At 36.4% G+C, this 22,620-nt stretch overlaps 2 protein-coding genes and 1 long non-coding RNA gene across 19 annotated transcripts in view; 2 read left to right on the forward strand and 1 right to left on the reverse strand.

Moving 5' to 3' along the window:
• Positions 1–22,620, reverse strand: part of LOC127513090 (cytosolic phospholipase A2 gamma-like) — a 115,696-nt gene that overhangs the window by 70,856 nt on the left and 22,220 nt on the right. The window lies entirely within an intron of this gene.
• Positions 2,300–22,620, forward strand: part of LOC127513098 (uncharacterized) — a 122,046-nt gene continuing 101,725 nt past the window's right edge. For 3 of the 17 annotated variants that reach the window (XM_051894665.1, XM_051894681.1, XM_051894698.1), the window contains exons 1-4: positions 2,300–2,466; positions 2,780–3,100; positions 3,217–3,534; positions 15,632–15,706. In XM_051894665.1, the coding sequence (XP_051750625.1) occupies positions 2,406–2,466; positions 2,780–3,100; positions 3,217–3,534; positions 15,632–15,706 (775 nt within the window). In that variant the 5' untranslated portion in view covers positions 2,300–2,405. Of the gene's footprint in view, positions 2,467–2,779; positions 3,101–3,216; positions 3,535–12,765; positions 13,006–13,755; positions 14,428–14,802; positions 15,115–15,233; positions 15,549–15,631; positions 15,707–22,620 lie in introns of those variants that run through there. The other 14 variants (XM_051894680.1, XM_051894683.1, XM_051894691.1 and 11 more) reach the window with 11 other exon arrangements.
• LOC127513131 (uncharacterized) lies at positions 18,130–21,289 on the forward strand. The gene is made up of 3 exons (XR_007930339.1): positions 18,130–18,146; positions 18,532–18,603; positions 18,768–21,289. It is a non-coding gene; the product is annotated as an uncharacterized LOC127513131 (long non-coding RNA).

Raw genomic sequence — 22,620 nt, forward strand, 5'->3', positions numbered from 1 at the left:
TTCTATAACTTTTCTTAAACTTAACTTTTACAACTGTCTTTACTTGTACAATAATCTCTGAAGTGTTCCCTTTAAAAAGATACCAAACTTAAGTCTGTGCTCTGAAGTATTCAAGATTTTTTTTAACAATTTAAGTTGGAACAACTTTGAAAATAAAACATTGTTAAACTCAGGAATACACTGGCACTTAAGGACTAGAGTTGAAGAGCCCTGACTAACAACACAGAAGTGTTTTGTATTTTTGGTCTGTACAGGTGCTTTTGATAGCTTCCTATATGAGTCAAACTGACCCACGAACAGTAAGAACGTATAAAATTTCTGTATGCACATTTCACAACACATCAGTGTGTTGAAACTTTGCATGTTCATGACCCTAAATGAGAAAAAGTCACAACATTCCTAGAAAAAACAAAACAAAACAAAACAAACAAAAAAAAAAAAACATAGGTTAACTGGTATTTCCAACAACTCAAAAATCAAAATAGGTCAAATTGACCTGCAACAGTACATGAGGGTTAAAGGGATAGTTCACCCCGAAATGAAAATTCTGTCAACATTTATTCACCCTCAAGTTGATCCAAACCTGTTTGAGTTTCTTTCTTCTGTTGAACACAAAAGAAGATATTTTAAAGAATGTTGGTAATCAGACAGATGACGGTAGCCATTGGCTTCCATTGTATTTTCTCCCTACTATGGAAATCAATGGCTACCGTCAACTGTCTGATTACCAACATTACCAAAAAAGTGAATCATATTGTGTTTAGTATATTACCTAACATTCTTGAATGTGACTGTATGTTTGACAACTGAACTGATTAGCTCTTAAGTAACATCATGCTTTCGTTTTCAGATTTCAGAGCACCCAAAGGAAAAGAGGCAGTGGTCTGATGCAAGACAGATTTTTAAAACCTGAACTTTTGGACCACCTGTAGTTATAAAGACATAAGACTTCCGAAGCTAATTTTATTTTTAAAGGTTGTAATGCTTTTGTCCACCTTTTTTTCTTTTTCTTTTCTTTTTTTTTAAAGAATGATCTCTTATATATGTATATATATATATATATATATATATATATATATATATTTTTTTTTTTTGTCATTGATTGTGTTAAACTGTTAAATAAAATAAATCGACTAAACTGCTGGAAAGGTGTCATTTATAATTTAAAAGGTTTTCCCCAAACTTTGAAATCATCAGGAATTTGTTGACGCACCATTGAAGTGTAGTTGAAATATTAATGTTGTTTCAACATTAACTTGGTACATCAGATGGCAACACTGTTTTATTTTGTCATTAACTTTCAGTTGTATTTTCAGTGTGTCAACAAAAGTGATTTAGAATCAACATCACATTGTAACATTGATCAAACAATATTACCAAAGATTATTTTTGTTATTTTCAGTGCTGATTCAACAGCAGTGATGTAGAATCAATATCATAGTGTAATGATTCAACAATATTACCATAGATTATTTTTGTTAATTTCAATATTGATTCAACAGCAGTGATGTAAAATCAATAATAGTGTAATGTTGATTCAATATCATTACCACTGATTTTTTGTTTCACCATTGTTTCAACATTAAATGCAGGTGCAAACGTGATATTGAACCAACACCACATCATAATGTTGATTCAATGATATTATCAATGATTTTTTGTTGAAATCTCAACATTGTTTCAACAGTAACTGAGGGTGCAAAAGTGATGTTGAAAAAAAATCACTTCATAATGTTGAATCAATAATATTACCATTGACTTGTGGTTGAAATCTCAACATTGCTTCAACATTAACTGAGGGTGCAAGAATGATACTGAAACAACATCACTTTGTTAAATTAATTTAATACAATTAGCGTTGACGCATCAACATTGACTCAACATTGTTTCAATGATTACATGCTATCTGGGATATGGTTTAGAATTTATGTAAATCCACTTTGGAGATGTACATGTGCTTACTAGAGCTCCCCTGTTAGCTATACATAATAAAACGTTTTTTTTTTTTTACAGCAAAATCACAACTATACTATTCTGTCTAGCGTCTTTACACATTCAACAATTCTACAGTTTACTCTACAGAAGTTCAACAAATGCAATTTTAACACAAGGAACCGTGTTTTTGGTTACACTTTTTTATATTCTTTCAGATACTCATTTCACGACTTACAAATTCACGCTGAAGAACATGTTTCACAACCAGTGTCGTGCCAAATCTGTTCCCCTTAGGTTAGTGGTTATTTTTAGGCAGTCGATATTAAAAAGAGAGCTGTGAAGCAACACTTCTCCATCATGCACTGGCACAGAGTAGATCATAGGAAGTTAAAAAACACAGGAAAAGCTGATGATATTTAAAGAAAGAGTTGTGAGCATATTATGAAGAGGAAGACTGACAGAAACAGAAAATGTCTGATAAGTGTGATCTGTGTCTGCTGGGACTGATCATTCTCTGCTCACTTCTCACAGGTAAAGAAATCTGTACTTTCTCTAAAGACATTTAGTGGAGTTAGTCTGGGAAAGAGTTCATTTGAACATGCTCAGTTTATTCTTGCACACATTCAAGTTTTGTATTGATACAGTACAAAATGTATTATTCCTGATACTGGACATAGTGTCACACTCAAACATCTGATGATGCAACATTATCTTCATATTAAGAGTGTGTGAGTGATCTGAACAGCTCTCTGATGAAGAAAAACAGTTCATTCTGGAGAGTGTGTTTTTTGCATTAAGTGAGGAAAAGACTGTATGATCAGACTGTATGATGCTTGTGTTTCAGGTACCAGTGGAGTGGATGACACTGATGTGTTCATCAGATCTGGTGAAAAAGCCACTCTGCCCTGTAATAATGCTCTTTCTGACTGCACATCAACTACATGGATCTATGACAGTTTCAGACATCCAGGGACAGATGAACTGATTACTGGAGGGGAAAAGAGGAAAGACACAGAGAGACATGAGAGACTGAGTCTGGGGTCTGACTGCTCTCTGAACATCAAGAACGTCACAAAAGAAGATCCTGGATTTTACAGCTGCCAACAATATGTGAATGACAAACGACAAGGAAATGATGCACGTGTTTCATTGCATGTTCTTCATGGTTAGTGTTTCTGTGAATTATATTATGTTCAATTTTAAAAGGACACCATTCTCTCTTTAAACTCACATTTGCAGAAAAGACTAAAGTCTGTAATGTGATTTGTATCTTGTGTTCAGTTTCATCATCATCATCATCATCCTCACAGACTGAGATCAGTCCAGGTCGCTCTGTGACTCTCTCTTGTCAGTTGTATCCATATGATGGAGAATCTTGTGATCATTGGGCCCGTTCTGAGGGAATTCATCTGTTGTGGGTGAATCAGTCTGGTGTTGATCTGAAGACAGACTCCAGATATCAGATATCAGCTTCAGGACTCTGTATCATCAATCTGACTACAACACTCCTGAATGAAGATGACAACAGAGAGTGGAGATGTCGGCTTACTCTCAGAAATCAAGTCAAGACCTCAGTCAGATACACTGTCAAGTATTCAGGTTAGAGTCTCTGTTAGCTGATTAAAATATCATTGTATTATTCTACAGTATGAATCATCTGAACTAACATTCATCCTTTACAGCTCAAGATGTTACAACGACAGCACTGATTCCAGACCACACCACAAAGTCAACTATAAAGACACCAGAAACTAAAGGTACATCATCACTGTCTTTCATCAAATCAAGTATACACTGTCAAGTATTCAGGTGAGAAACTAACTTTCCTAACTCAGTTTCAGAAGACTCTGTGTTTATATCGCATGGCTCAATGGACAGATATGATCTTTTGACCATATCCCATTTTTTGTCTTGTCTGTTTTCACTGTTTTCATATGATTTTCAATACCGGCAGGAATGACTGAGGTGCCCTTGAGCAAGGCACCTTACGCCCAATCGCTCCCCGGGCGCTCCGTGTTCGCTACTCTTAATGTGAACACACTAACTTAGATGGGTTAAATGCAGAGGACAAATTCGGAGTATGAGTTACCATACTTGGCCTTCACATGTCACTTTCACTTACAGGAGGTTCTTATTGTAATGACGGGTCGGCAGAATGAGGATCCATTTGCAGCTTTATTAAGATAAACACCAAAGCAGACAGGGGCAAAGGCAGAGACATAAACAGGGGCAGGCAATGGTCGAGGCAGGCGGCAGACAAACACAGTCCAAACAACAGGCAAGGATCAGGGCAGGCGGCAAACAAACACAGTCCAATAAACAGTCCAACGGCAACAGAAATACAATCCACAAGAAAACGCTCAGTAGTGATCACCGGGGCAAATCAAGACTTCGCAAAGGGTGTGTGTGTGTGTGTGTCTTAAATAGTGTGAGTGTAATGAGGTGCAGGTGTGTGCGCAATCAGTCCCAGGAATGAGGGCCCATGGGAAACGTAGTCCGAATGTAAACCAGTCAATATTCAGGTGACGGCTCCCTCCGGTGGTGCGGAGGAGGAGGCGCGAGAGCCACATTCGTGACACTTATCATCTCCAGTAACTGATCTGAAGACTGTCTGAGGGTGACACTGATATGGGCTGTGTTTACAGTGCCAATTACTGAGAAAGAGCTTATCAAACCTTACTGAATTTGTAGACCTCAATCATTCACTTTCCCACACAAACATGAAGTCAGTATAAAAGCTAATGTAAATATACTCTTTCACCGTATATATTGTACTTTTGAGCTTAAATGATTAAAATCAACAGTGGAAGTTCACACAGGGTCACGTATTCATCATTTCTGTGATGTGAAGCTCAAGTATTATGTGATGATGATGATTATGATGATGATGTTACATTATGTTTGAACTGAACTAACAGACGTGATCCACAGATCCAGCTGTCACCACATCAGAAACTGAAGTCAGTAGGACCGCTGGATCATTATTCAGAGGTACGACACGTCTTTGCTTGCAGTTCATTTATGACGACAGCTTTATAACACTGAAACTATCAGTCGGTCTGGAAATGCTTGTCAATAATCATTCATTGTTTAATACCCTTGACTTCAGTCATGTGCAGTTTCAGAGATTCAATCTCTTCTTCCTCTCTCTCTTCTGTCCACACGTGTTTCCTGCAGTGATTGTGATGATTGTTGAGATCGCAGTGTTTGCTGCTCCTACTGTGATTCTTCTTCAGATTATCTGTGCAAGAAGAGCTGGTGAGTTTGAGCTTCACACAATCTGATGATTCACACTCATCTGATCTGGAACAATCAGCGATCATGGTAAAAACACTTATGAGAGATCAATGAATGGATTTATTTTGCAGGGAGGAAGGACTCGCAGCACCTAGAGGAAATAGAGATGCCTACAATATTACAATAAAATACTGCTGAGTTTTGAGTGAATCTGCAATAATATTTAAAATAGCAAAAACTTATAGAGGATTGCTCATTTTTTAATTTTCTTCTTCTCTGAAAACAGAAAAAAACTCTAAGCACCCTGAGGAAACAGTGATGCCATCAAGTTTAGATTTAATTGTTTTTCATTTATATGAATATATGGATACAAATGGATATTTGCCTACAGTGTTCAATGTCATTTTCTATTTGTTTAATATATAAACTGCTTTAATTATAATAATTACAGGGTAACATTTTAGTATAGGGAACACATATAAACTATTAACTACGACTTTTCCCTAAATAAACTCCTAATTTACTGCTTATTAATAGTTAGAAAGGTAGTTGTTAAGTTTAGGTATTGGGTAGAATTAAGCATGTAGAATAAGGTCATGTAGAATAAGACATTAATATGTGCTTAATAAGTACTAATAAGTAGCCAATATTCTATTAATATGCATGCTAATAAGCAACTAGTTAAAAGTCCCTAAAATAAAGTGTTACCAATTTACAGTAATGGACAGACTCAGACTGTTTGTATAATCCTCTCTGTTGGAGCTGATTTGGTGATTCTCCTATCTTGTCTGTTCATTGCTGTTTTTAGCATTTTATTTTAAAATTTTGAATGATTGCTACTCATTTTCTTAATAAAACCTCTGCAATTGTGTCTAATGTCTCCTTTCCTGAGATTTGTTACATATACATATATGTCCATCAACAAACTGATGTGTATATTTCTAATGTATTGCAGTGCTAACAGTATCAATAACAGCACATACAATAGCCGAGCTCTAACGTCAATGACTGATGTAACAATAAAGTTTGTAAAACAAATCTTGCCCATCCTTTATCATTACTCAAAGTATTAAGAACGACAGACAATCTGCATTAATGGACTCAATTTTAGTTAATAGTGGCCCACAGCTGATTAGCAGAAGTATTTCAGAAAGACAGTAATAAAGCGAGTTAGCCGGAGACATACACAATATACACGTTTATTTTAATGTATTTCCAACAGGTTTTGTAATATGGGTCATTGAGCAAATAAAGCTTCAAAAAAGGTATTCTTAAAAAAATCTTTTCAAAACTGATGTAATGAGTCATGAACAATGTGTTTAAACAAGTTTCAGTTGTTACTCAACATTTCAAAGTGTTTCAATTAATTTTTTATTTATTAATTTTTTTTTTTACACTTTTTTTGTCAGGTGGTACAACCAAATATTTGTAAATATATCTATCCATATTTGAAATGAGCTGTTTTTATCAGTAATTGAGAGAGATCTACAACCCTTTTCACTCTGACACAATGATCATAGATCCTCCTCTTCCACCCTGTTGTCCACTTTCACCATGTCCATTTCTTCTTACAGTTTCTCCTCTTCTTTCCTCTACACCAATCTCCTCCACTATACTCAGCTCTTCTCCAATCCTCCTTTTTTACTTCCTCCTCTCTCCTCATATATGATCTCCTTCTATATGTTCCTCTTCCTTTCCTTCTCATTACACCCTTCCTCTACCCACACCACCACCTTTACACTTACACCTCTTTATTTTCCCCTTCTCTTGCTCTATGTATTCTTTCCCTTTATATTACAGAATGCAATTGTGATAAATGCGTAAACATTTAGGAAAGCTGCATTTTCTGTGTTTTTTTACAGACGCTAGGACACATTTCTCAATACTTAGGTCACTTTTGCAAAACTCTTCACACAGTGAGCACAACAGAAGTCTATGTGGGCTAAACTGAGGATCAATTATCATTGCTTTGGCACAAAACGCATTCAATGACTACATCTCTCAAATTTCATGAATTCTTTTCTCACTCAGACACAACAATAATTTTGTTCTGTAATGTAAACATGGACCATGTAACATAAACTGCAGTGAATTATAAGCAGTAGAGAGTGTCATTCTTGTTTTGTAAAGAAATTTAAAAAAAGAAAACATTGTATAATGCTAACTGATGTTAGTGTTTTTAAGTCGATGTTTTATGAGTGACAAAGTGTGTTTGCTCAGTGAAAACCTTTGCTAGTGTTCTGGAAGAATGAGTTGATTTGAGACATGTATGAAGTGTTTTGGTAGATTTAGTGCATTTTGAATGTGAAGTTAACCTCTGTGCCAAGATGAAAGTTGGTTAGGAGAACTGTGTGAAGAGTTTTGAAAAAGTGACCTAATTATTGAGAAATGTGTCCTAGTGATTGTAAAAATCTGTAATCAAGCAGATATCAGTTTGGGGCTAATTGAAAACACAACATTTGATAATATGACAAATTCCAGAGTTTTGTTTGTTGTGTTTGGACAAATGGTACATAGATGTCTGTGATTTGTGTAGAGCCAGTAAAAATAGCTGTGATTGTTTTTTCCTGATATATTAAAGTTTTGGTTGGATGTATGAACTATTATGAAAACATCTGAGAATTTTTGTATGTAGTGTTTTGGGAAAATGGTTCAAATGATTTGCAGTTTGTGTGAAATAAATGTAAACTTGCAATCTGTTCAGGACAATTACAAAGTGTTCAGATCGCTGAGTTAACTGTTTTGGGAACAGTGATCTGAGTTTGGAGAAATGTGTCAAATCGATTGAGAAAAACTGTAACTGAAAAGATAGAGTTGAATGTCCTGCAGCACTTAAAGCAAGAAAAGGAAGTGACATCAGAATGATTCAGAATCAACAGTCTAAACTGGGTTCAGAGATGATCACTGCTCGATGTGGTTAAACTGAGTTCAGAGGAACATGTTTCCAAACCTCAACAGTGAGCTCACAGCTCTGAAAACACTACAACTGCTATAATTAATTCACTATTTTAGTTACGGAAGTGTAGAACCAGCCATCTCAGTAGATGATTCTAGTCACGTTTTATCTACCTCACCTTAATTTTAGACAATAAGTTACATAAATTGGGGATTCACTTTTACTATTGGTTGTGTTTAAAATTACTGAAAGAGTCTTAATAACAGAGTGAAAAACTGTATATATTGAAACACTAGATGGTAAAAATTAACACATCGATGAACCCAAAAACAACACAAATCAACACAAAACTCAATGCTTAGAACAAACCAATAACCAATAAATCAAATTCAAACCCCAAAAAACTATTTCCACATAAATTATAGTTTGTTTGATTGAATTAAATACCCAAGGTAATGAAACAATAACCACCAAAACACTACAGCACAAATAGACAAAACAGAAATGAATAAAGTATGAAAGGAATATCAAAGAGTTTTAGAATGCAACAGCAGTAATGGATATATAGTTCATAATGCAAAAGGTCTCGTCTGAATGCTGTAGATGTGCAAACAGAAACTGACTCAGCAGTCGATGAAACTATATAGTCACTATAGACACTAAATCCCACTGGAGTAATCCAAACCAGGTAATATTGCAGTAGGTATTTGCACAAACAGTCCTTTTTCTCTTTTAGAGCCCCATAACAGAGTGTTCTGTGAGCTTCTAAACAATATAAAATAAACATTTGTCAAGAATACATCAAATAAATGTGCACTGGGATTTCAGTTAAACATTTGAAATATAATTCACTTAACTCCCCAAACAAAAGGTGATGTTCGGCCTTCTTTCACCCCACTAAACACACTCCATTAACATGCCCTCCTTTCTTCTCTTTTAAAGCAAACCTTCTTTTCCTTCTTCTTCTTCTTCTTCTTTTGTATTTAATGGTGGTTGGCAAACCAGCTTCAGGTGCATTTCTGCCACCTACTGGGATGGAGTGTGAGGCCTCGATGAACAAAAGTGTTATATACAGAAAAATAAATAAATAAATAAATAAAATAATAATGGTAACACTTCAGTATAGGGAACACGTATAAACTATTAACTACGACTTTTCCCTCAATAAACTCCTAATTTACTGCTTATTAATAGTTAGTAAGGTAGTTGTTAAGTTTAGGTATTGGGTAGGATTATGAATATAGAATAAGCTCATGCAGAATAAGGCATTAATATGTGCTTAATAAGTACTAATAAATAGCTAATATTCTATTAATATGCATGCTAATAAGCAACTAGTTAAAAGACCCTAAAATAAAGTGTTACCATAATAATAATAATAAAAATAAACAACTAAATTCTTCTAATCAAATCTGTATCTCTCAAATATTCTAGCAGAAAATCATAAACCCTTAACTGTTTCTGTGCATTCTGAAATATATTCTTAACTGAAATGTCATCGATTTCCATATCTCTTAGTTTTTCAACAAGCTGCTTTCTTTGTCTATTATATGCCTCACAATCTAAGAGCACATGTTCAACTGTTTCTGTTATTCCACAGTATTTGCAGCAATCTGTCTCACTTTTTCCTATTGTATGCAATGAATAATTAAGGTTAGAGTGTCCTATACGGAGCCTGGTTATAACAGTATCTTCTCTTCCGTTTCCATATACCTTTCTTTCAATCCCCACTTTATGTTGAATGCTGAATAAGTGTCTTCCTTTTGACTCTTTATTCCACACATTTTGCCACATACTTACAACTGCTGTTTTAATAATACCTTTTACTTCTGTTTTACTTAAAGGAATTTCTATATCAATCTCTTCTTTTCTCAATGCTGACTTTGCCAGCTTATCCACCACCTCATTCTCTTCTACACCTACATGCACAGGTATCCATAAAAACTAGAAACTATCAAATAGAATAACTCCGCCATTTCCACCTGCATCGCTGAAACTGGCGTTCTAAATGCCCCACTTGCTATTCTTAGTGCTTGAGATTGAATACTACTTACCTTCTTTAATATTGATACTGATGCCGAACTATATACTATGCTGCCATGATCAATCATAGGTCTAATCATTGCACTATATACTCTTTTCAATGCCTGTCGGGTTTCACCCCAATCTACCCCTGCTAAACATCTTAAAATAATAATTCCCTTTTTACATCTATTACTTTCTTTATATGTGATGCAAAAATTAGTTTTGAGTCCATCCATACTCCTAGGAACCTAATTTCTGTTACCTGCTCTAACATAAATCTTTAGTTTAATATTTGGTGATTTCTTCTTTTTTGAGAAACATATCACTTTAGTTTTTCCTACCGACAATCTAAAACTCCACATATTTACCCATTTTTCCACTGCTTTCTGCATACTTCTTTCCTCATATACTACATTTTTTCCCCTTTTCCACAAGGCACCATCATCCGCATATAAAGATTTACCAAATCCTTGTCCAATCATTGAAAATATGTAATTTATCATTATATTAAATAAAACTGGGCTGCACACACTTCCTTGTGGGGTCCCATTATCTGTTGAGTAAGTCCTAGAAATGCTTGTTCCGACCCTTACTTGTATGGTCCTATTAATCAAAAAATCCATAATCCAATTGTACATTTTTCCTTTTATTCCGATCTGTCTAATTTAACTAAAAGTCCCTCTTTCCAAAGCATATCGTAAGCCTTTTCCACATCAAAGAACACACCTACTAACACCTCCTTATTCGCTATTGCCTTTCTAATTTCAGATTCTAGACATATTATTGAATCCATCGTCTTTTCTATTACATAATTTAATCAGCTAATTATCATTCTCTCCATTACTTTGCATAAGTTTGATGTTAAAGAAATTGGCCTATAATTTGATGCTTTTGAATGGTCCTTTCCTGTCTTTCCAATTGGAATTAAGGGCATCTCAGGAACCGCACTCCATTGGTTCGAGTCTTACCTCTCAGTAGGTCCTTCAGGGTATCTTGGAGAGGTGAGGTGTCCAAGTCGCATCATCTTGCTACTGGGGTACCTCAGGGCTCTGTGCTTGGACCACTTCTCTTCTCCATCTACATGTCATCACTAGGATCTGTCATTCAGGAACATGGTTTTTCCTATCACTGTTATGCTGATGACACACAAATCTACCTCTCATTCAAACCAGATGATCCGACAGTTGCTGGTCGCATCGCAGCCTGCCTGACAGCCATTTCTGCCTGGATGAAGGACCACCACCTTCAACTCAACCTTGCAAAAACGGAACTGCTTGTGGTCGGTGCCAACCCAACACTTCATCATAACCTTTACATTCAACTTGGGTCATCAACCATAACTCCTTCCAGGACGACCAGGAACCTCAGAGAGGTGATGGATGATTGTTTAAGCTTCACAGATCACATCGCTACAACGGCCCGGTCCTGCAGATTTGCTCTGTACAACATTAGGAAGATTAAATTCTTGTCCAAGCTCTTGTTCTATCCAGACTGGACTATTGTAATGCTCTCTTGGCAGGCTTTCCAGCATGCACTGTCAAGCCTCTACAACTGATCCAGAATGCTGCAGCAAGACTGGTCTTTAACGAACCGAAGAGAGCGCATGTCACACCTCTCTTCATCAGTTTGCATTGGCTGCCAATTGCTGCTCGCATCCAATTCAAGGTTCTAATGTTTGCCTACAGAACAACCACTGGCTCTGCACCACTATACCTAAACTCACTACTTCAGACTTATGCGCCCTCCAGAAGCTTGCGTTCTGCAAGTGAACGGCGTCTTGTGGTGCCATCCCAAAGGGGCACAAAATCACTCTCACGGACCTTCTCCTGGTCTGTTCCTGGTTGGTGGAATGACCTACCACGCTCTATCCGAGCAGCTGAGTCTTTAGCCATTTTCAAAAAACTGCTAAAGACATATCTTTTTCGTCAACACTTGACCCAGTAATATAGCACTTTTTTTATTTATATTTTACTTTTCTTTTTTCGATTTTCTATTCTTTCTCCATCTATTTGTGTATATATTTAAAAAAAAAAAAAAAAAAAAAAAAACCCACCTTGCTACGAGCACTTTACTGATGAAACTGTGACTTGACACGGCACTTACACACTGTTATACTCATGTTGATTTGATTGCTTCTACTATTCTCATTTGTAAGTCGCTTTGGAGAAAAGCGTCTGCTAAATGACTAAATGTAAATGAATTATCACTCCATGTTTCCAAGAGGAAGGGAGTTTTCCCAACTCCCATATCTTATTAAAAAACCCTAAAATAATGTTTAGAGATACATCTGAAAGATGTTTTATCATTTCATAACATATTTCGTCTTTTCCTGGCGATGTATGTTTCACCCCCTGTAACACCTGCTCCAGTTCATACATTGTAAAGTCTGTATCCAATGTACATCCAGAAGGAATTTTTCGAACCAATACATTAGGGTTCTCTTTCAAAATGTGTTCCCTTTGTACTCTCATCTATCTTTTCCTCTTTTTATCACCCTCTTATGGCCAGGATGAAAAATGTCACCCCTCTAACAGGGTAACTGATACAAAAACTGCCTGAGCTCTTATTATTGAACACGTCACCATAAGTTGCTCTTGAGGGACAGTTCCTATTACAGCAAGAGTGTACTGTAAATCAACAAAAATAGAATTTGAGTGGATATTAATAAGAGAGCTGTGAAGCAACACTTCTCCATCATACACTGGCACAGCGTCACTATATATCAACTGTAGCCGGATTTAAACACTCATTCGGTCAGATCAGAGGAAGTTCACAAACACAGGAGGAGCTGATGATATTTAGAGAAAGAGCTGTAACTATATACTGAAAAGAAAGACTGCAGAAACAGAAAATGTCTGATAAGTGTGATCTGTGTCTGCTGGGACTGATCATTCTCTGCTCACTTCTCACAGGTAAAGAAATATGTTTATGATCTATAATATATCATAAAAGATCTGCATGATGTGAACATATATTTAAAAAAAAATACTGTTTGGTTAATACAGTTTTGTTCCTGAATGCACTGAAATTTGTCATAATGTTTCAAAAATCCGAGGCAAAGTTACTCACAGATAGCTTTTTTCAGCATGATAAGTAAAAATTATATTAACTATAGACATTTCATTGACTTTTTAAAATTCTATTAATTTTATTGACTTTTCCAGCTTTATAAATCACACTTTTTATATTCTCTCACATATCCAGGTGTTCCAAGCTTAAATAAATAACAGTTGTTTAGAGAACGAATTAAAATAAGAAATACAATGTCAGTTTACATCTTGATTTTTAAGTCATCTTTGATTTTTAAGTCATATTTGTTTTATTTGTGATATACGTATATTTACCTGCCACTGCTTTCTCAGATCGGTGTGGACTGGATCTTCTTGCGGAAACTCATTTTTAGTGCTTTTTAAGCGACTACAGCACATTGAAAACACAAACTGGAAACTAACAAGCCACATTATCGGACACATAAATACATCATGAAGCTCAATGCAGGCGATGTACTTGCATTTGACATTGGCAGTGTTAATATAGGAGCTTTGATCTGATATATTTTCTCAGGGCTGGAGAGAGTAAAGCAGCATGTTATAATCGATGTGTATAAACACTCCATGAAGACACTTAATATCTTTTCTAAATGCTCATGTAGTGTGTGCAAATGCTTTTTGACCAAGCTGGAGATGATGTTAATAATTACTAACCCTACTTTAAAAACTGTTTTGGAATTCATGAGTCTATGAGTTGTGTTCAGACCAAATGTGGGTGACAGTGTGGTTTACAGTAGCACTTCTCACAGTGAAGAATATGTTTCTCGACCAGTGTTGTGTCAAATCTGTTCCTCTTAGGTTAGTGGTTATGGTGGTTAGACAGTGAAACATTCAACACAACACTGGTAACAGTCAGCACTCGCTCTCTAGAGGGAAGATTGAACCTGTTGAGGAGTTTACAGAATGATTGTAGGTTAAAACTGTTAACTGAGCTCTTATTATTGAACACGTCACCATAAGTTGCTCTTGAGGGACAGTTCCTATTACAGTAAGAGTGTACTGTAAATCAACAAAATAGAATTTGAGTGGATATTAATAAGAGAGCTGTGAAGCAACACTTCTCCATCATGCACTGGCACAGCGTCACTATATATCAACTGTAGCCGGATTTAAACACTCATTCGGTCAGATCAGAGGAAGTTCACAAACACAGGAGGAGCTGATGATGTTTAGAGAAAGAGCTGTAACTATATACTGAAAAGAAAGACTGACAGAAACAGAAAATGTCTGATAAGTGTGATCTGTGTCTGCTGGGACTGATCATTCTCTGCTCACTTCTCACAGGTAAAGAAATCTGTACTTTCTCTAAAGACATTTAGTGGAGTTAGTCTGGGAAAGAGTTCATTTGAACATGCTCAGTTTATTCTTGACCACATTCAAGTTGTGATCTCAGAGTTGTGTATTGATACAGTACATACTGTATAATTCCTGATACTGGACATAGTGTCACACTCAAACATCTGATGATGCAACATTATCATCATATTAAGAGTGTGTGAGTGATCTGAACAGCTCTCTGATGAAGAAAAACAGTTCATTCTGGAGAGTGTGTTTGCATTAAGTGAGGAAAAGACTGTATGACTTTTTATGCTGATATGTTTTATATTTTCATTTATTAATATATAACATAATAATTACTCAAATGTACTTGTGTTTCAGGTACCAGTGGAGTGAATGATGCTCATGTGTTCATCAGTTCTGGTGAAGATGTCCGTCTGTCCTGTAATAATGCTCTTTCTGACTGCAACTCAACTACATGGATCTATAGCAGTTTCAGACATTCAGGGACAGATGAACTGATTACTTTAGGGAAAAAGAGGAAAGACACAGAGAGACTGAGTCTGGGGTCTGACTGCTCTCTGAACATCAAGAAAGTCACAAAAGAAGATCCTGGATATTACAGCTGCCGACAATATGTGAATGACAAACAAGAAGGAACTGATGCACGTGTTTCATTGCATGTTCTTCATGGTTAGTGTTTCTGTGAATTACATGATTATGTTCAATTTTAAAAGGACTCCATTCTCCCTTTAAACTCATGTTTGCAGAAAAGACTAAAGTCTGTAATGTGATTTGTGTCTTGTGTTCAGTTTCATCATCATCATCATCCTCACAGACTGAGATCAGTCCAGGTCGCTCTGTGACTCTCTCTTGTCAGTTGTATTCACATGATGGAGAACCTTGTGATCATTGGGCCCGTTCTGAGGGAATTCATCTGTTGTGGGTGAATCAGTCTGGTGTTGATCTGAAGACAGACTCCAGATATCAGATATCAGCTTCAGGACTCTGTATCATCAATCTGACTACAACACTCCTGAATGAAGATGACAACAGAGAGTGGAGATGTCGGCTTACTCTCAGAAATCAAGTCAAGACCTCAGTCAGATACACTGTCAAGTATTCAGGTTAGAGTCTCTGTTAGCTGATTAAAATATGATTGTATTATTCTACAGTATGAATCATCTGAACTAACATTCATCCTTTACAGCTCAAGATGTTACAACAACAGCACTGATTCCAGTCCACACCACAAAGTCAACTATAAAGACACCAGAAACTAAAGGTACATCATCACTGTCTTTCTCACATCAGTGCTTTACTGTGCATAATGCTAGAGTTATCTTATGTGTTGACTAATTAAAATATAATTGTCATTTTGTACAGTATGTTGCATCTGAACTAACATTCATCCTGTAAAGGGCACGATTCAAGACACACAGATCCAGGATTGGCTGTAACCCCCTGCACTTTTTGGGTACTATAAAGTACGGGCTGTAAAACCCTGACTTCATATTGGCCGGAGGGACAGGCTCTATTGCGTCCTTCATCAGGAGGACTGCAATCTCTGTACGCCTGGAGAACCGAAACGTATAGCTGAGTCTGATTGTCCGAATGCGCCAGCAGGACGGACTGGGAAGCGCTAACCAGGCTCCCAGACTCTGTACAAGTGGCACCAAAGGGACAACAAACGCACCCGCAGGGGGGCAGTGAGGAGCGCTAGGGCCCAAACCAGAAAGCACAGTGTCCCGGAGTAGAGGCGGTGAGTGTGGTGCACTTACCTGGCTCTGTGGGTCCCCTGAGGGACTGGGCAGGGAGGTGTGAGGGTCCTTGAAACGCGAATTCCCTATCCGTGGTGAATGAGGGTGTGGTCGAGAGTGAGGAAGCAGAGCGTTGCTCACTGTCAGCACAGACCCAGTATGGCCCAGAGGTTTCTGAAACTGCACTTTATTGAGAATGTAGGTTAGGGGTGACCCTGAATAGTCGATGATTTGATGCTTCGATCGGAGAAGCCTGATTCGACTACCAATCTCACAGTCGAATCTTCGCAGAGGTGTTATGAGACGAGATATGGAGGTGCTCAATATGTGATTTCACACAGATGTACCGGTTCTCTCCCAATAAGTTAATATACAGCCTATTATGATAGTGCTTTAAATAAAAATGAGAAAAGAAAGAAGCTTTTAATAAATATTTTTAATGTGCGTGAATAAATCAAACCACCCCTGTGACAGAGTTAAGTTTTACTTTCCATGATCCGTGACCGACAGAGGAGCATCTTGGCGGCAGGGATTACATCTTTAACAATGTCTGGGATAAGAAAATCTAAAGTGTAGAATTGGATGCACTTTGAAATGGTAAAAGATGATCCAAAGTTTCTGATCCAGTTTAGCGTTTATTGTCTCTGCAGTTAAAAAGACAATTCTGGCGGTAACACTTTACAATAAGGTTCATTAGTTAAACATTAGTTAATGTATTAACTAACATGAACTAACCATGAGCAATACATTTGTTACTGTATTTACTAATCTTCGTTAACGTTGGTTAATAAAAATACAGTTGTTCATTGTTTGTTCATGTTAGTTCACAGTGCATTAACTAATGTTAACAAGACTTTAATAATGTATTAGTAAATGTTGAAATTACCATTCTGGCTATAGGCTACTTTTGTTATTGATCACTCTGGGTTATCTAATTTAATTATTTGTGGCTTGTGTTTTGAATATATTTTCCCCTGCACTTTTTTGCACTTGTGACTTGATTATGACTATTAATTTTTTTTTTTATTAGAACAGTATATTCTGTTCTAATTCAATTCTGTAAATTAATTTTTGATTGTTTTTTGGTGCATCGATGTTGCGCTGTAGAGTTAAAGCTTGCTCGCACAGGCAATTTAGCCGATTTAATTTGATTTGCCGACATGTGAAATGCATACCTATCTGCAGTGTGGCCTTTCTGCAGTTATTTATATATTTTTTTAGGTTTATTCATCCAAAATGTTTTTATTTATTTTCTTCTATATATTTGCGTGGTGTTCTGTACATCGTGGCTGTGAATGTTTATCCACGATGCCTTTCATTTCTTTTTTAAAAATATAAAAAGTCATCAGCTGCTTTTCCACCATCGGGCCGAAAGGTTCTTAGAATGGTAAGGAACGGTTCCAGTTGCGTTTCCACTTGAGCCTGGTTCGGCAGGTAGAATCCGTGAAGTGACGCCGCCGTCACAACTTTCTATAAAATCCTCATCACAAGTACCTCACAAGCATCAATTTACTTCATGATAAATATAGATAATTATGCTATTAATTGTGTCATTTATCATTTTAGGTGTAGTTGTTGTTTTTATATTTGATTAATCACAGTAATGCTGAATGTGTCTCTCTATAGTCTCTCTCTCAGTGATTGGGATTGTTGTCGCTTCATTCGCCATTCTCCTTCTTGCTCTTATTCTCTGGATGATTCTTAAAAAAAGAGCAGGTGAGTTTTCAGAGTTTCTCATATTTTGTAACAACAGACAAAAACTCAGAAACACCTGAATAAATAAATGTGTAATTTAGACAGATTTCCTCTAAGTGAAGAGAAATCAGTGAGTTAATAAAAATAATGTTTCTATTTTACATCTGTCATCAGACTGTCATCTGCATTAGAAACGTTTGTCTGTTTGATCATAAATATTCCTGTGACATCATGTTTCAGATAACAGAAGACGGGACTGATGAATGTGTGGTGAGTATTGCAGGTTGATCCATGAGTTATTAGTGTTTATAAGCTCTTCTCCACAGAGGACTGACCCTGAAATATGACACTCTTATTAGTCAGATTAGATCTTATTAATTAGATTAGACAAGTTAGTGTATTTGTACTGTTTCTGGTCTAAAGTCACAGATAAGTACAAATATGATGAACCAACGACACAATCAACATTTCCATTCATCCTACTGCCAGTGAACAATATGATTCATCTTCAATAATCCGTGTATATTTGACAGTTACTGTGGTACATTTTACTGTGGTACGTTTCACACTTACTTTACCTGAAACATTTGCAGCCCCTGTGTAAAATAGTAGTGACTTTAATAGCTTGGTTTGTCATATTTCCATTGATGTTTAGGAGCAGACAGATGATCATGTGACTTATACCGAGGTCACTGCGTACCGTAAAAACCAAGGCAAAACGAACAAGGTGAGCAAACACTTCCTTGATGTTGTCCAGCTTCTCTCAGCACGACCTACAGTATATCGCTTTTATTCTTATATGCAGTTCTTCAACAGTTCTGTCTTGAATTGAGCTCAAACATCATGCTGTAATAATTGTGGGTTGAAACAATAACTGTGATGTTCATTCAGGTTCACTGTGATGATAAAGTGACGTATTCCTCCATCAGAGGAGCAAAAGTTGGAGCTCCGGAAAACTGCAGTGAACTTTATGCCTCTGTGAACTAGAACCATCACAAATCAGCTGAATAATTATATAAAACACATGAGCAGAGGAATATGAATCTAATATAATTGACTCCTAATGGTTTCATTCAGTGCCATTATAAATACTTTCAATGTCTTTTACATGTTAACAAACAAACCCATGTGATGCTCTGATTTATTTTGCTCAGTTCAGCATGTTATTGTATAGTCTCTGTCTGCTTGTTGATCAGTTAATGCTAGTGTCTTTATTATTAATTCAGGGTCTGCAGACTTTCACAAAGTCTAGAAAATGAGGACAGTTTGGTAACGCTTTAGATTACAGCCCGGAAAGTACTGCGTAATTACAACGAATTTACAGCATAACTTTCAATAATTATAGTGTACCTATAAAGTAAGTACGTGTAAGTATAGGGGAACAATATGTAAAGTCTTGGGAATAAAGGGGGAACAACCAGGAAAATAACAAATTGTTTATACTGTAAGTACTTTAGAACTAAAGGTTACTTATACTATTATGATAGACAACAATCTTACGTTTGGAAGCAATTTAGCGAGAAAGTGCACTGATTAAGTTAGAAAGTAGAAAGAACTATTGCAATCTTTTTTAATACATGGGGAAATATACTTTTGTCTCATGTAGTTACAGGGTAAGTGTGACATTGCGGGCCGTAAATTAAAGTGGTGCTTGTTACACTCTTGTTTCATGTAGTTACAGGGTAAGTAATAAAAAAAAAATGCAAACAATCTGTTATCACTCAGAAACCTTTATTTGAAAAACAACTTATTTCAAAACAGATTTAAAGTTACAACACTTCTTATTCGTTTCTCTTGCTTGGCTTCCTCCTCCTCTTGTTCCTCTTCTTCTTTTTCTTTCTTTCCACTGATGAATCTTAAGAGGGAATCCCATGTCATTTGCTATTCTGTATTAAAAGAAAATACAGTACACCCGGAAATGTGCTCACCGTTTACTCATCTTTTACCCTCATGCTGAGATGTATACGACTTTCCTTCTTAAGATGAACACAAACAAAGGTTTTTAGAAAAATAAATCATATCTGGGAACACTTTATAATGCAAGCTCATGTGTTCCTAAGTCGAAGCATCAAACAGCACATACAGCGATAACTACAGTAATCCATACGACCCCAATGGATGAATCAATGTCTTCTGAAGTGAAACAATACGTATTTGTAAGAAAAATACCAAATATTTTAAAATTTTAAACTTTTGACCAACTGTCACCTGCTCGTGCATGAGAGGGTTGAGAGTTCATGCTTGACTTAACTTGAAGCGTGACGTAAGTGTGCCGAGAAACTCACGCGAAAAGTCACGCGGATGTCGGATGTCAGTTTTTTTTTTTTTAATTAATGCTCACAACAAAATACACAGAATAACAGATAATGATAATGAGAAACAAACAAGACAGAATAACAGAGACGGCAGTTCTCGCGCGAGTTTCACATGAATCTCCTGCGAGAACATCATGAAAGCTTCACGTTGCTCATTACAATATGCTTCGTTGAACGCAAAGTCGACTCTCATGCAGGCGCTGGTGACAGTTGTTCGGAAGCGAAAAGATGAATAGCCTAAACCATGAGAAAATTTCTGGGTGTACTGTATTTTCTTTTAATACAGAATAGCAATGGGATTCCTTCTTAAGATTCATCAGTTGAGAAACAAGAGGAGGAGGAAGCCAAGAGAAACAACAACAACCAAAAAAAGGACAAAACGTGTTACTTTCTGTCAGGACTTTAGAATTTGAAATGAAAAGTTGAAGTACATGAAACAAGAGTGTAACAAGCACCACTTTAATTCACAGCTCGCAATGTCATACTTACCCTGTAACTACATGAAACAAAAGCATATTTCCCCATGTATTAAAAAAGATTGCAATAGTTCTTTCTACTTGCCTTGAAACAACTTAATCAGTGCACTTTCTCGCTAAATTGCTCCCAAACGTAAGATTGTTGTCTATCATAATAGTATAAGTACCCCTTAGTTCTAAAATACTTACAGTCTAAATAATTTGTTATTTTCCTGGTTGTTACTCCTTTATTCCCAAGACTTTACATATTGTTCCCCTATACTTACACGTACTTACTTTATAGGTACACTATAATTATTGAAAGTTACGCTGTAAATTCATTGTAATTATGCAGTACTTTCCGGGCTGTAATCTAAAGCGTTACCGACAGTTTTACTCTCTTAGATCATTCTCATTAAATCATGTATTTTCTCGAGCAGCTTATTAACTGTCAGCTTGCACTAATTATGAGGACAGCCAAAGCATGATGATGTAAGCGTTTATCACAATATGTCAGGAATGATAATTTGGTGTTTGAACCGTTTGAGCAGCTTCTTTCAGCAATGCTTGTAATATTATATTTTATTTGTTAATAATAAAATAGTCTATGTCAAACCTCTGTCTTTATGGTGAAATATATTTTCCATCGTTACACATATTTTCTTGTGCAGACTCTGTAGACGTGACACAGAAACCTCTGATTGTATGGCCGTATATCAATAAAAGAAATCATGTCTGAGAACTATTAATATCATTCACTTCCGGTACACTGTCAAAAAAAAAGGTACGGTGCTTGACACTGGGGCAGTACCTTAAGGTACAAAAGTGAAAAGGTACTAGTATGTACTTTTAAAGTACTAATATGTAATTTAAGGTACTAAAATGTACCATTTCAGGGTAAGTAAGGTACAAAGATGTACCTTTTCACTTTTTCAGTACCTTAGGGTACTGACCCAGTGACAGCGCCTTTTTTCCTGAGAGTGTAGGATGGAACTGATTCTAAATGAAATCAACCTATTAATTCCCTTTGTAGGGCTGAAAATAAACAAAGATATCTGAAAATGAGAAAAGATATTTGGTATTCCCAAAGGCAAAGAGGTGCTGATAGTGATCAAGGCCTGTTGGCCAAGATGTGTGTACATCAGGGGGTCTATCTTCTGTTTTAATCTTCTGATTGGTCAGTTTGAATGTCTCACATTTGGGTTTCAGTCACATGGTCAAGGAAGGGATAAAAGAAGATCTGGTCTCTTTTTCTTGGGCTGTTCTTTCTGGCTCTTCTTTTCCTCTGGGACCCTTTCTTGGAGCACACTCTAAAATGCTGGGTTAAAAACATCCCAAGCTGGGCTGAAAATGGACAAACGTGGGTTGTTTTAACCCAGTAGTTTTATTTAACCCAACTATTGTTTAAAAATTATATGGCTTGCTTAAAATGAACCCAAATTAGGTTGGAAATTAAAAATCAGACACTTCATTACTAGAGGCAACAATAATAATCAAAAGGTGAACATTTATTAATAAGCAATTTAATAAAAGTTTGCTACTTATGGCAATATAATATCGTCACACTATAGCAACTCTCTCCCACATATTTTTCTATTATAACTGCGCTTATTTACATTGTTGGTATAAGTAGCAGTAGCAGTGGGTGGTAATAGACAAGAAGTGTACATTTTTATACCATCTTGCTGATAACGCTTCTTTAGTCATTCGGCAGTCCTGCAGCCTGAACCCCTGTAGGCAAACCACCCTTACACATTATTTCAATATTCTGTGAACCTCAGCTGATTCATAAACATTTGTATACCTGATAAGTTTGCATACATAACATTTTGCACAGTTTGGATGCACAGACAGTTCCCTTTCATGGGAACTGTCGACGCTACGTCATATGACGTTATGGGAACCTTCTGCGTGATTGCGTCGTGAAGCACTCTTGTATCTAACCAATGATGAGACGAGACGTCAGAGGCGGGT

This window comes from Ctenopharyngodon idella, chromosome 5 (genome assembly GCF_019924925.1).
Source record: "Ctenopharyngodon idella isolate HZGC_01 chromosome 5, HZGC01, whole genome shotgun sequence".
Lineage (NCBI taxonomy): Eukaryota > Metazoa > Chordata > Actinopteri > Cypriniformes > Xenocyprididae > Ctenopharyngodon > Ctenopharyngodon idella.